The sequence below is a fragment of the Vulpes lagopus genome, chromosome 10 (genome assembly GCF_018345385.1).
Source record: "Vulpes lagopus strain Blue_001 chromosome 10, ASM1834538v1, whole genome shotgun sequence".
NCBI classification, from domain to species: domain Eukaryota; kingdom Metazoa; phylum Chordata; class Mammalia; order Carnivora; family Canidae; genus Vulpes; species Vulpes lagopus.
The window spans coordinates 103121789-103134565 of NC_054833.1; the positions used below are offsets into that span (position 1 = coordinate 103121789).

Below are 12777 nucleotides of genomic sequence, written 5' to 3' on the forward strand. Positions count from 1 at the left end.
ATCCCAAGCAGACTCCCTGATGAGCCGGGAGCCTGGTGTGGGGCTCGACCCCAGCACCCTGAGAGGACACAAGCTGAAGTCAAGAGTCAAATGCCCATCTCATGATAGGATGAGCACTGGGTGTTATGCTATGTGTTGGCAAGTTGAATTTAAATAAAATATTTTAAAAAAGGAAAAATAAAATAGTGTAAGCAACAAAATGATAATAAAATAAAGTAAAATGGTGTAAAAAAAAAATTCAGCTGCCCAACCACCTGAGCCATCCAGGCACCCCCCTGATGGTGTCATTTTATAGCCATTGATCAAGTTTTAAGATTGGTTTTCCTTTTCTCTCGTCCTTGTAGCTGTGATGTATAAAAATCCCCCAGTTTTCTAACCATGCCCTGAGCAGAGCATTTGGGTTCTGAGCTTGTCTTTCTGTCCTTTAAGCTGTGTGGCGCCATTAGCACAACCCTCTGACCAGCAGCCCTTGACTTGGGAGTAATCTTTACGTTCTTCTATGTCAGGAGCTGCCAATCCCCAAAGCCTTGCCTTTGAGGGGCACTTTGTTCTGGGGGACGGCAGGATTAACTGTCTCACCATGGCATGTCCTGGGCTGCCGGTATCCTGTCCCTTAATACACTGGCTGGATTGTCACCGTGCCCTGGCCACTTGCCAGCCTTAGATCACTCCCATTTCCCTCTGGGCTTCCTGCTCCTTCCATGCCCGGTCCTATTTTGCATCAATCAAGGTTCTTGTTCTAAGCAACAGAAACTGATTCTGGCGACTCCAAGCAGAGAAGGAATTTGCCAAAAATACAGGAGCTCTTGGTAAGGTCAGAGGATCAGGTCTGGAAGACACCCCACCTCCTCTGCCGGGCACAGACACCACAGTCAGTGTCACCAACGTGGGACAGAAGTGCCACCACCTTTGAATGCGGGACACAGCTTGCTGCTGCCACCACCTATTGCTGACAGCTCGAATTCAAAGTCAGGCACTGGGGTCTGATGGGAGGGGCCACGTTCAGGCCCCAGGAGCAAGGAAGATTGGAAAGGGAGCCAGAAAGGGGCATTTTCGGCTTCTTTCCTAGGACGCAGTTTCTGTCTCAAAGCTAGGAGATACCTGTAACTACAGGAAGAGGGCTCAGATGCCGAGTGGCCAGAAGAATGACTGGTGTCCCCTGCAAGAAGCCACCTGGTCCTCCCAGGACCAGGGCCTACTGCGCTCTCCTTGTCCGCTAATGCTGACACCCGGGTTCTCACCCCCTCTTTGGATTCTGTGCGGGGCAGAGCAGGCAACAGAGCAACCTGATGGTGCAGCCTGGAGGCACTGACGGAACTAGACTCTGCTTCCAGCTGATACCACTGGGTCCTTTCAAGTATGCCCTCTGACTTCCTTTTTTAAAGATTTTATTTATTTATTTATTTGTTTGTTTGTTTGTTTATTCATTCATTCATTCATGAGAGACACACAGAGAGAGAGGCAGAGACACAGGCAGAAGGAGAAGCAGGCTCCCTGTGGGGAGCCCGATGCAGGACTTGATCCCGGGACCCCAGAATCATACCCTGAGCTGAAGGCTGATGCTCAAACATGGAGCCACCCAGGCATCCCTGTCCTCTGACTTCTTGGAACACTGTAGTGGTTGCAAGGCAGGGGACTGGGATCCCACCGCTCCTCTCAGCTTGCTCTCCACCCGTCCCCGGGCACCGTCGCCTTACTGCCAGATGGGGCTACTAAGAGCATCTACCCTGCAAGGCTTCTGTGAGCACTGAGATGACGGATGTGAAGTTTGTAGCACAACGTGTGACAGATGGTTGGGATTCAATCATTTCTGGCTCCTGGTTGCAGTATTTCAATATTGGGGATGAAACAGTGACTCCTCCTTTCTTCCTGGGAGCTCTACGAAAATAAGCGAACTACCCTGCGTCCATTTGATGAATTCAGGATGGACACATCTGGGAGTCGGCTTGAGGAACGCTGGAGACCAGCTGTCCCATACGTCCACCCCCTTCTGCTTCTCTCCTCTTTCCTTATTCTAGTCCTTCCTTCCACGTGGTCTGTTTCCATCTTCTGCTTTCTTCCCACCTGACCGCTGACGTCTCCTGTCCTTGTGTCATCTGCTGTCACTATCATGACTCCTGTTCATTAACTATCCCGCCTGTGTTTCACAATCAGGCACTCACCGCCTGGGAATGCAAGACGGCGTGTCCCTCTACAAGAGATGAATATGGAGCAAAGACTTCCACTCTGCTTCAGGTGCTTGACCCCTGTGATAGCTAATTTTATGTTTCAATTTGGGCCATGGGGTGGCCAGAGATTTGGCCAAACATTATTTTGGGTGAGTCTGTGAGAGTGTTTTTGGACGAGATCAACATTTGAAGGGTTTGACTAAGTAAACCACATTGCCCTCCCCAGTGTGGGTGGGCCTCATCTAATCAGCTGAAGGCTTGAATAGAACGGAAAGGTTCACCTTCCCAAGAGTAAGAGGAAACTCTTCCTGCCTGACTGCCATGGAGCTTGGACGTCTGTTTTTTTCCCTGCTTCCAGACTTGAACTGAAACTTTGGTTCTTCCTAGGTCTCAGGCCTGCTGGTCTTTGGACTGGAACTATGCCATCTCTAGTTTGCTGACTGCAGATCTTGAGATTTGTCAGCCTCCATAATTGTGTGAGCCAATTCCTGATAATAAAATCTCTTTCTTGGGATCCCTGGGTGGCTCAGCAGTTTAGCGCCTGCCTTTAGCCCAGGGCGTGATACTAGAGTCCCAGGATCGAGTCCTGCGTTGGGCTCCTGGCATGGAGCCTGCTTCTCCCTCTGCCTCTCTATGTCTCATAAATTTAAAAATCTTAAAAAAATAATCTCTTTCTTGGGCTGTCTGGCTGGCTGAGTTGGTTGAGAGTCTGCCTTGGGCTCAGGTCATGATCCTGGGGTCCTGGGATCGAGTCCCACATTGGGCTCCCTGCTCAGCGGGGAGCCTGCTTCTTCCTCTCCCTGTGCCCTTTACTCACGCTTGCTCTCTTTCTCTCAAATAAATAAATAAAATCTTTTTTTTAATTTTTAAAAAATAAATCTCTTTTTTTCTTAACATTACTTTTTTTTTTAAATGAGAGAGAAAGACAGAGATAGCAAGAGAGGCACAAGAAAGGAGGAGAGGGGGGCAGCCCCGGTGGCTCAGTGACTTAGCGCCGCCTTCAGTCCAGGGTGTGATCCTGGAAACCCGGAATCGAGTCCCACGTCAGGCTCCCTGTATGAAGCCTGCTTCTCCCTCTGCCTCTCTCTCTCTCTCTCTCTCTCTCTCTCTCTCTCTACGTATCTCATGAATAAATAAATAAAATCTTAAAAAAAAAAAAAAGGAGAGGGAGAAGCCAGCTCCCCTCTGAGCAGGGAGCCCCACACAGGGCTTGATCCCAGGACCTTGGGATCAACTGACTGAGTCATGCAGGTGCCCCAATAAATCTCTTTCTGCATGTAACTCCTTTGGTTCCATTTCTCTAGAGAATCCTGACTAATACATTCCCTGAATGGGGCTGGGGCTCAGCCATGACCCCAGGCTTGTCTACTCTGGGCTACAGGTGGCAGGTGCCCAGGAAGATGCCCATTACACACGTGGACATGGTTTGCCATTGATGGTGAACTTCCCAGATCCTCCACTAGTCTGCTTGTGATAATTAGTCCATGGTTGGCAATTGGGTGGCCATTGAATCGTTTTTCCCATTTGTCCTGTGATCAAGGCCCTGGGAGAATGATTTAAGTTTCTGCATTCTCTCCTGTCTGGGCAATCACATCTCACTCAGTATTCTTATTTTTAGGGGATAGTGATGATGGTTAGCACAGAGAGAATGACAAGCTTGTTTCAATGCTGTGCCTTCTATCTTGGACACAGCAAGCATTTCTAAGTGCCTGTGCTCTGCATGGTGTGTGACTTTTGTCCCCTTTGGATATTGCAAATGTGAAAGTGACCACAAGTATAAAGATAAGCCAGGAGAAAAGACACAGAAAAGAAGACGAAGTGAAGTGCAGGCATTTACCGTGGAGCACGGGCATTTGGGTGACGTGCCCTCGAGTAGATGAATCTGGACCATGAATAGAAGAGAAAGGCCAAGGTGATAAATTGCCAACTTCCTCCCCATTAAACACTCGGTCTGGATCATCAGGGCCTTGGGGACACTGTGGCCAGTCTCCTGTTCCTCCCTGCAAGACAGCACGTGCTGAGTAACTGCTTTTGGTGTCTGTGTGGCATGAAGTCTTGAGGAAAAGGAGGGGGCTCACGTTTGTTACCATCTTGGCAGCCACAGTGGACCACAGATGATGATCACAGAGTTAGGAAGAAAGGGGTTGGGATCAGGGAGGGGCCTCGAACTCACAAGCAAAATTCTGGGGTCTGATCCAAACCCCAACAAAAAAACCGGAATTGACTTAATGGACTTCCATTCGCATATTCCGCAGACAACAGGCACCTGCTGAGTGCCAGGCCCTGAGCACTGAGTGTGGGGTCGGCTCCCTCTGCCAGGGGCGTAGAGCTGCTCTCTGGAGCGAACACCAAAGCAGAAGAGCCCAGAAGCTAGATCTGCCGTGACAGGTGCTCGGATGCTGCCTGACTGGCCGCCTCAGCCCTCCCCAGCGTGGGTCCAGCGGACTCTGGCTGCCCCGCGCCCGCCCCCGAGAGGCCAGTGGGCTGTGCGTTCCCCAGGCCAGCTGCTGGCTCGGTTTCCCGCCTAGAGCCACCCTGGCCACGCGGACGCGGCCAGCCCAGGGTTCGCCCGCGGGGGGGCGGGGGGGCAGCAGGAGGCAGTGGGGGGCAGGCAGAGGGCAGGAGCAGGCCACGCGGGACAGACGGACGCTGCCACAGGACTCAGGATCAGGCATCTTCCACGCCTTCGGTCGGTCCCGCCCCCCTCCCAGCCGGGCAGTGGGGCCAATTCCCACAGTGGGCTTGGGGCACCAGGAGCCAGGCCGGCTGCCCCGCCCGCCCTCATCCCCTCGAGCTCTGCCCTGCTCCCCGACTCTCTTCGGACTTCCACATGGCTGGAGAGCCCGGGCCGGGCCCTGCGCACCCGGGCCTCAAGCGGCCTCAGGGCACAGCCAGCCCCTGGTGAGTCTGCCGTGGCCGTGGCCGCAGCGTGCAGGGGCGGGAGGCTGGCTGCTGGCTTGTCCTTGTCCCAGGCTCTGGGCTCCCCTGCCAGGGAGCGAGGCCCCCAGGAGGCCAGCTCGGGCCACCCACCAGGGCACCTGGAGGGCCCCTCTCTGGCGGCAGCTTTTGACTGCAGATGAGGGAGATGACCCAGTTCGTTCCAAGGCCCCTGGTCACCGTGTCCGCCAGCACCATCCTGCTGACAGAGCCAGGGCGCCTGGGTCCCTCCCAGGGGACCTGCACCTGCACCCGCGGGATGCGTGGGGGCGGTGTCCAGGTATAGATGTTTTGGGAAGCAAATGGGGACTTTCCTGGATGAACTCCTGGTCCTTAACTTGGGAAACTTAAAGAAAATGTTCAGAAATCTTTAAACATTTTCAGAAAGGAGTTCGCCAGACTCTACCGGCCACTGTGCCATTTTCGCAGGCGTAAGGGCAGTGCGCCCCCTGCGCTGGGCATCCGTGGGGGCCTCACTCAGCTCCTGCGGCGGGCATGCGGGTGACTTCTCCCTCCCGGCGGAGGCGGCAGGGACGCAGGGTTCGCTGCTAAGAACTGCACCGTACAAATGCCCTGGTACCGAGGCTCCCAGTTTCTTTGGGGTTCCACCTTGCTTCCTCTTCCTGGAAGGGAGTTGGTAGGGCTGGGCTAGGGGCTGCTCCGAGAAGTCTCTGCGCCTCCTTGACCTTGAGACAGGTGAGGCCAAGTTGCTCCCTGCCAGCAGCCGCCCGAGGGCGTGTGTCACCGCCGCGTGCCAGCTACCCACGTGGGTGGCTTCTCCACTGCTTCTGCTTGGGGCTGATGAGTAGGTGTCTGCTCCTGGGGAGCCCATGGTTTTCTGAACTTGACCTCGGCCGACAGCACATCCTATAGCTGCCTTCTAGTTCTCTTTTTGTGGGGAGCCGCGGCTCGCAGACTGTAACAGCGCAGACCAGGGACCAGATGCAGCTGCCCCCTACGGGGAAAGAGGCAAAACCACAGGCTGATGACTGAGGGGTGGGGAGGGGGTGAGGGGGTGTGGGGGGGGTGAGGGTGGGGGGGGGCAGGCAGAGCAGAGCCCCCCTTCCTCAAGCCCGGAGGGACCTCTGCGTGCAGCAAGCACCGCTGGGGGGTGCACGCCACCCAACACCTAAGTCCCAGGGCCATCCTGCTCTCAACCCGCGCAGCTCTCCCATCTGTGCTAAGCGGTCAGGGAAGTACCATTCCTGTACCATTCATTCCTGGCTACTTTAAAAAATCATTCTGGGGCGAGGTGGGGTGGGGGATGCGGGTGGAATGGAAGGGAGAGGGGGAAAAGGAAAAACTTCACAGCTGCATTGGCCGGGAATCGAACCCGGGCCTCCCGCGTGGCAGGCGAGAATTCTACCACTGAACCACCAATGCTGCGCCGACAGCAGCCCCGCTCCGGAGGCTCAGGAGCTCCGCCGCCGCCCGCGCCCGCCCAGGCCCCGCCCCGCGCCCGCTCCCGCCCCGCCCCGCCCCGCCCCGCCCGCGGTCCCAGGGCCGGGAGCGTCTCCTCCGCGCGGTGGCGCCAGCGTCGCCTGTGTCCTCGCCCCCGAGCGCGCGCCCGCTGCTCCCCGGCTCCCGGGAGGCTGCCTGCGTCCTGCGCCCCCGCCCCGCCGCGCCCGGCTCTCACGCGCTCCTCCCCCCAGGAAGGCCTCCCTCCCACCCCCGGAACCGGCATCCCTGCTGCTTCCAGGCCGCCCCTCCGGACCTCCTGGGGCCAGAGAGCGGGGCGGGGGCGGCCGGAACCGCCCCCGCAGGCCGGGCCTGGGGGGTGCAGGATGCCGGGGAAGGGGCCCGAAGGGCGGCACTCAGACCAGTGGCCCTCCAGGCCTCCCCCTCGCGGACTGGGCCTGAGCCCGGCGCGGGGGAGCGCAGCACCGGAAAGTTGTTCCAGAAACTGTACTGTCCGGCCCGCATCCCCTCTGCCACCCCTGATCACCCTTCCAGCCCCAGGCGCAGGCGGCACCTGAATGAAGCTCCTGCAGCTCTGTCCTGCCCAGAGCCTCCCTGCCCAGGTCAGGACCCAGCTGTCCCTTTGCACCCATCTCCCCAGCCCTCCTAGGCATCGGTTCCCTCCCTTGAGATTCATGGCACTTGAAAGAAGGGGCAGAGGCCTGGCAGGAGAGTCTGGGACCTTCCTTCCAAACTCCTCTCCTCTCCCAAAGCCTGGAGCAAAGACGAAGGTGGCCTGGCCACAGCCCCAACCCTGCCTGGCCAGCCCTGCCAGTACTGGGTGGCATCCTGGAGATCCCAATACAGGGATTAAAGGCTCTCACACCCCCACTGTGGCTTTGGGTCCTGACTTAACTCTTCCCTTTCATCCTTTGCCAGACTAAGATCCAGAAGGCCAGCTGTTCCTGGGTCGGGCAGAGGAAACTTTGGAGGGCCCCAAAGGCTGCAGACAATTGTCCCCCTCCTGTCACCTGGAGCCACCTGGAAGATGCCCCTATCAGAGGCCAGACATGGGGAAGCTGTGGTCTCCCAAAGTGGCCTTGGTTAAGTCCCTAAGGGCGCTTCTGGTGGAGAATCCTGGGGTTCTAAGGAAAAGTTGTATACCTCAGTTCTTCAGGTTAAACTGGGGTCTAGGCAGGGCCTCTGGCGGGGAATGACCCCTCCCCTATTTGGCTCTATTGCAGCACGAGTGATTATGACCTGGACCATAAGCTGTACAGGGAAGATGTCCCCTACAGGTAGGTGGTTCTTGTCCCCTCGGTCCTCCGGGGAAACAGGTGGAGCTGGTAAGCCTGACTCCCTCTCTGTCCTGTCCCAGTAGGGTGTATGAATACCAAAGGATCCCTCCACTCATCAACCGCGTGCCTGTCAAGATCCGGAGGACCCAGGTGGGCATGGGGGTCAAAAGCAGCTTCCGTCTTCACACGGGCCCCAGGAAGAGCCACCTGCCCCGGGAGCAAATAAAGCGTGAGTGAGGGGGCACAGCCCTCAGCAGGGCTGGGGAAGAGCTGGGCAGACCTTAGCGGTGAGGGCTGGCCTGGGAGCCCTGGCAGCAGCGCCGTCTGCGCCTGGTGGGACACCAGCTCTGGCCCCTCTCCAAACAGTCCCGACTGAGGAGCTGCACTCCATCAGGGGGGAGCTGAGCCAGATCAAAGCCCAGGTGGACCGTCTATTGGAGAATCTGGAGCACATGGGCCAGCAGAGGGACCAGCTTCCAACTGGGGGCCTGGGACACATTCCCAGTAAGTTCCAGCTTTTCCCACTGCAGAGGGTGCCAGGGGGTGGCACCTGGGGTCCTGCCCTGGGCTGTCTGCAGGGCTCCTTCCTGCCCTCCCAGGGTGTACTCTCTCCCACTCCCTCTGCTTGTTCCCGTGGCTTGAAGACCCCATGGCTTCTGGGTTGTTCTATGAGCCCACCCACTCAGCAGCTACCTAGAGGCAGAGCTGTGTCCCAGCGCATGCCCATCTTGTCCTCTTAAGCCCTAGGCACCGTTGATCAGTGCTGGGCACCAAGTGGTCTCTCTCAGATCAGCTGGGGCCTCCAAACCTGGCCTTTAACTGTGACTCTCCCCGCACAGGGTCAGAGGACAGTGAAGAAAACAGAGGCCCAGAGAGTAAGGGCTCCTCATGCAGAATCACGGAACTCCAGCAGGAGCCCCGGGGCCAGAGGGCCCATCCAGAAGCAGACAGCTCTGAGGACAGCACAGACCCAGAGGAGGCAGTGAGTGGCCTGGCACCTCCCCCATCCTCACCCTCCTTGCGTTTGGGTCCTTGTGGCTTCCTGTGAACAAGGGAGAGAGACAGGTTTGTGCAGGAGCCCACAGTGGTGGCTGAGGGGACACAGGACTTCTGCCACATGCAACTCCCAGAAGATGGCCCTGCACTGCTTTTTATCCCCTCTCATCTCGGGCTTGACGGCTCAGCTGGACTAGGGGCTAGTTCTGGGCTGAAATACAATCATGTCCTGGAAGCTGGGTGGCGGGCTTTGAGCACTGCAGAAGGTCACAGGTTTGCCTCATGGTCCCAGACCCCTTGCCAGAGGCCCCAGAATTGGTTAAAACTGGCCTTTTTCCTGGCCCTGCTCCCACACCTTATGGTGTACCATGCTCCCCAGGGAAGCTGGGGCTCACAGACCTTCCTGGACGGAGAACATCCAAACCAGGATGTGATGGTCTGATGATAGCCCTTTGGGTAGCATTCAAGGGCCCCAGTGTCCCCTGCCCTACCACATTCTCCTCCCTTCTTGATAATCCCTGAGGTGGGCCAAGCCCCATGTGTTTGGGCCACCTCTGCAAGGTCCAGGATGCTGAGGGGCTGGAACAAGCTTTCCTTCTTCCACCTGTCTGGCTCTGCCCCCTGGACTGCTGGGCTCCGCAAAGTCCTTACTGCTGTCCAGGCCTGAGTCACATCTGGGAAAATATTGGGCTGGATGAAGGGACTGCTTTGGTGGTTCTGGGTTCTCAGGCCTCAGGAAGAATCTAGAGTAGCACTGAGTGGGCAAACCTGCCGAGAAAGAGACACGGGGTTGAGGGGAGATGTTGACAGACAGGCTTCCCTTTCCTAGCCATGCCATGCCTCTCGGCCCCCCTGGCCAGAGTCCTGTTTCTCTGTTTCCTGCAGGTGAAGAATCCTGCATCGGACCAGGAGGGCAGCCAGTAGAATGGTGGAACCCCTCTGGCTCCTTCCTGGATGGCTCCCTTCCTTGCCTCGTGTGGGTTTTTGAAGGGGAGGTGCCTGTGCAGCCCAAAGCCACCCTTCTGGAAGGAGTGCAGTGGAAGCGGGGGCCTGGCTCAGCCAAACTAGCCATGAAGCTTCTCCGTAATGGTGGCTTTTGGAGGTCATGTTTTCAGATGATACGGGCTGAGGGTGGCCTGCAGCTGCCTAGCATAAGCCTCCCATCCTCATGAAGCTGAGGCCGTCTTGCAAGGGGCCCCAGGTCCCCCTGGGTACACATCAGCCCCCAGTGACTGCAGGTACCGTGGTGGCTGCTCCCCACTCCGAAGGCCCTGCCAGTTCTGAGTAGGCAGCCAGCACAGCTCCCTCCAGCCACAGTGGCACACCGGAAACCCTCATGTTCCTACGGTCCCCCTTCCAGTCTGCACCTGGGCTTTCAGCTCCTCAGTGTGCCCCACATAATCCCCTTTGGTTCCAGACTCCCCATCCACCCTGTAAAGCCATCCTTCAGAATAGGGACATCATTTTTATGTTCTGCTCCTGTCTAGTCTCTTGCTAGCGTGATACTATGTGTTTCAGATCTGCTCTGGAAATAGTACTGTATCAAAAGGGGGAAAATGCACAACACTTTCCCCCCTTTTGGGGGTCAGGGGTTCTTGGTAGGGTCATCAAGCCTCATTCTGGTCCTTGGGCTGCCTCCGGCCAGGCCTTCCTGGAGAAGCTGAGCAGGCCCCTGCATCACAGAAGTTCAGCAGCTCCTACTAAGCCAGGGCACAGAAGAGGGGACCAGGCTGCCCTGCCTTCTTACAATTCAGACCTGAGCACAAACCGACTTCCCAACAACCAGCAGCTCTTACTCCTGGAAGTTCATCTGCCCTTTCCCAGGAGACAAGACTGGACCAGGGGCACCAAATAATAAAGCCAACCTGGTGGGGCACCTGGGCTCAGTCGGTTAGGCATCAGATTCTGATTTTGGCTCAGGTCATGATCTCAGGATCATGAGATCAAGCCCAGCATCAGGCTCTGCGCTCAGCATGGAGTCTGTGTGGGATTTTCTCTCTTCTTCCCCACTGTCAACCCCCTTGCATGCCTCTAAATTAATAAATCAAAAAAAAAAAAAAAAAAAAGGCAGCCTGGACCCCCACTTCTTAGCAGCAGTGGGGGAGGCCTCTAGCTTCCACCCAGAGCCAAACCCCTTCCAGCTACCCAAACCTGAGCTGTGGTCTTGCCCAGCACCAAACCAGAGGCCACAGAGTACACCCAGAGTGCTCCTGGGCCCACACAACCTTCCCTACTGTTGTCACCTTGGCAATGGCCAACTCCGCTACTCTAGGGGCACCTTCCCCTCCTTCAGAGCACATCCCCCCACACCAACTCCTGCACCTCCTTTAGTTTCAGCCAGTCTTTTCTGCTTATGTTGGTCTAAGGAACAGGACACATTTAAGACAATGCTGTCCCCAACCCCTTGACACCAGGAGTCGACTACAGGGCACAAAAGAGCCTTGCTCTTTTAAATTCACTACCGAGATGAACCACAATAGACTTTTCCAGATATAAAGGAGTTTGTTTTAGCTCAGATATAAATGAGAAGGCACAGCCCCCTTGTCCATTCTCTCAAAAGCAGCCCAAGTCTATAGAAGGGAGTCACTAGCTGGCCTGCACAGGGTCCATCCCTTACAACAGTTCCAAGTCCCGTCCTCCAGATGAGTCCAGCTGAAGTCCTTCCCAACCTGGGAGTCAAGCTGCATTCGCGTTTCTTCACCTGGGTCGTAGCTGGGAAGCACCTGCTCAAGTAGAAACGTTTCTTTGACATTAGTCTCTAAAGAGCCGTCCCAACACAGCCGTCCAGCGCTGTGCACGCCCCGTCGGATCCTCTCCCGCCCGGAGTTCTCAGCGCCGCGCAGTCTGGCAGCTGACGGCAAGGGTCCTTCGGGGGACGGGGGCAGCTCGGTCCTCGGCGTCCGTGGTCGCTCGGGCTCCCGGCTCAGGACGGCGCGGCGGCGCCCCTCCGACGGGCAGCCCGCACCAAGCACTGCTGCAGCACGGGGTAGAGGCGCTGGCAGCCCTCCAGGCCCAGACGCACCGCCTCGGCCCAGCTCTCGGGCGGGCCGCCCTCCCCGCTGCCCAGCAGCCCGGCCACCTGGTTGAGCACCGGCATGAGCGCCACGGTGAGGCCGGCGGCGGCGCGCTCCTCCTCGAGGCGCGTGGGGTCCAGCAGCCAGGTGGGCGCGGGTTCCGGCGTGCGGCTCAGGCCGCAGCCCACCACCAGGTCGTACATCTCGACCCCCGCGTCGGCCAGGGCGAGCGCGGCGGCCGTGAGCGCGGCGGCCAGCGCCGAGCCGCCGTCCTCGAGCAGCAGCGCCGACACCTCGAGCTGCGCGCGCGGGTAGCGGCCCAGACGCACCGCCGGCTCGAGCGCCTCCTGCAGGGCCAGCGCCAGCTCGCGCTCCTCCCCGCCGCCCGGGGGCGCGCGGCGCCGGCGGCCGGCGAAGGGCGCGCGGCGGAAGTCGCAGAGCAGGCGGCCGCGCAGCGCGGCCGGGGCCTCGCCGCCCGCTCCGGCCGGGCCGCCGCCGCGCTCGCTGCCCTCAGCCTGGCGCGGGCCGGACACGGCGCACAGCACCTTGGTGCCGCCCGCCTCCAGGTAGGCCGAGCCCTTGGCTTGGCTCAGGAGCCCGGCGCGCGCGTACACGGGCCGCAGCCGCGTCGGGTCGCGGGCCGCGGGCGCCTCGTCCTCGTCGGCCGCGTACAGCTGCGGCGGCTGCGACTCCTCGGGCCCGCGGATTCGGCGGTGGTCCCCGGGCATGGCGGCGCCTGGCGTGCGAGCCGCTTCCGCCCGTCCCCTCGGCCCCGGCGCCCGCGCCGGCGCTTCCGCCCGCTTAAAGCCGCGCGCCCGCGCGAGGGCTGTCGGGATGGCGGCGGCCGGCGCCGCCCCGCCCCCTGCCGTCCCGGAGGAACAACAGCCGAGCCGCGGGGCCGCCGCGGGGCCGCCGGGAGGCCCCTGGCTGAGGGGGTGGGCCGACGGGGGGACCGGGCGGCCTGCC

General features: G+C 58.7%; 2 protein-coding genes and 1 non-coding gene across 4 annotated transcripts; 1 reads left to right on the forward strand and 2 right to left on the reverse strand.

Annotated features, from left to right (window-relative positions):
* Positions 1-6417: 6417 nt before the first annotated feature.
* Positions 6418-6488, reverse strand: TRNAG-GCC. The gene has a single exon. It is a non-coding gene; the product is annotated as a tRNA-Gly (tRNA).
* A 41-nt stretch (positions 6489-6529) lies between these two features.
* On the forward strand, positions 6530-10819 carry LOC121500185 (heterogeneous nuclear ribonucleoprotein C-like 2). 2 transcript variants are annotated; one of them, XR_005990321.1, is made up of 6 exons: positions 6530-7126; positions 7748-7801; positions 7885-8030; positions 8168-8305; positions 8641-8783; positions 9683-10819. XR_005990321.1 is itself a non-coding variant. In XM_041771714.1 (6 exons), exons 3-6 carry the CDS (start codon positions 7958-7960, stop codon positions 9719-9721), a joined length of 393 nt encoding a protein of 130 aa, XP_041627648.1. In that variant the 5' UTR covers positions 6534-7126; positions 7748-7801; positions 7882-7957; the 3' UTR covers positions 9722-10819. The 2 variants fall into 2 exon arrangements, 1 of the variants encoding a protein (XP_041627648.1); XM_041771714.1 differs by having other exon boundaries at positions 6534-7126; positions 7882-8030.
* Positions 10820-11279: 460 nt separating this feature from the next.
* On the reverse strand, positions 11280-12600 carry EXOSC6 (exosome component 6). Its single transcript, XM_041771439.1, has one exon. The coding sequence runs from the start codon at positions 12537-12539 to the stop codon at positions 11721-11723; it is 819 nt and encodes a 272-aa protein (XP_041627373.1). The 5' UTR covers positions 12540-12600; the 3' UTR covers positions 11280-11720.
* Positions 12601-12777: the final 177 nt, after the last annotated feature.

Coding starts and splice junctions, on each gene's coding strand:
- LOC121500185 (XM_041771714.1), top strand. CDS start 7,958: ATGGGGGTCAAAAGCAGCTTCCGTCTTCACACGGGCCCCAGGAAGAGC. Junction 8,306..8,640: donor GGGCCTGGGACACATTCCCA/GTAAGTTCCAGC, acceptor CTCCCCGCACAG/GGTCAGAGGACAGTGAAGAA. Junction 8,784..9,682: donor GCACAGACCCAGAGGAGGCA/GTGAGTGGCCTG, acceptor TGTTTCCTGCAG/GTGAAGAATCCTGCATCGGA.
- EXOSC6 (XM_041771439.1), bottom strand. CDS start 12,539: ATGCCCGGGGACCACCGCCGAATCCGCGGGCCCGAGGAGTCGCAGCCG.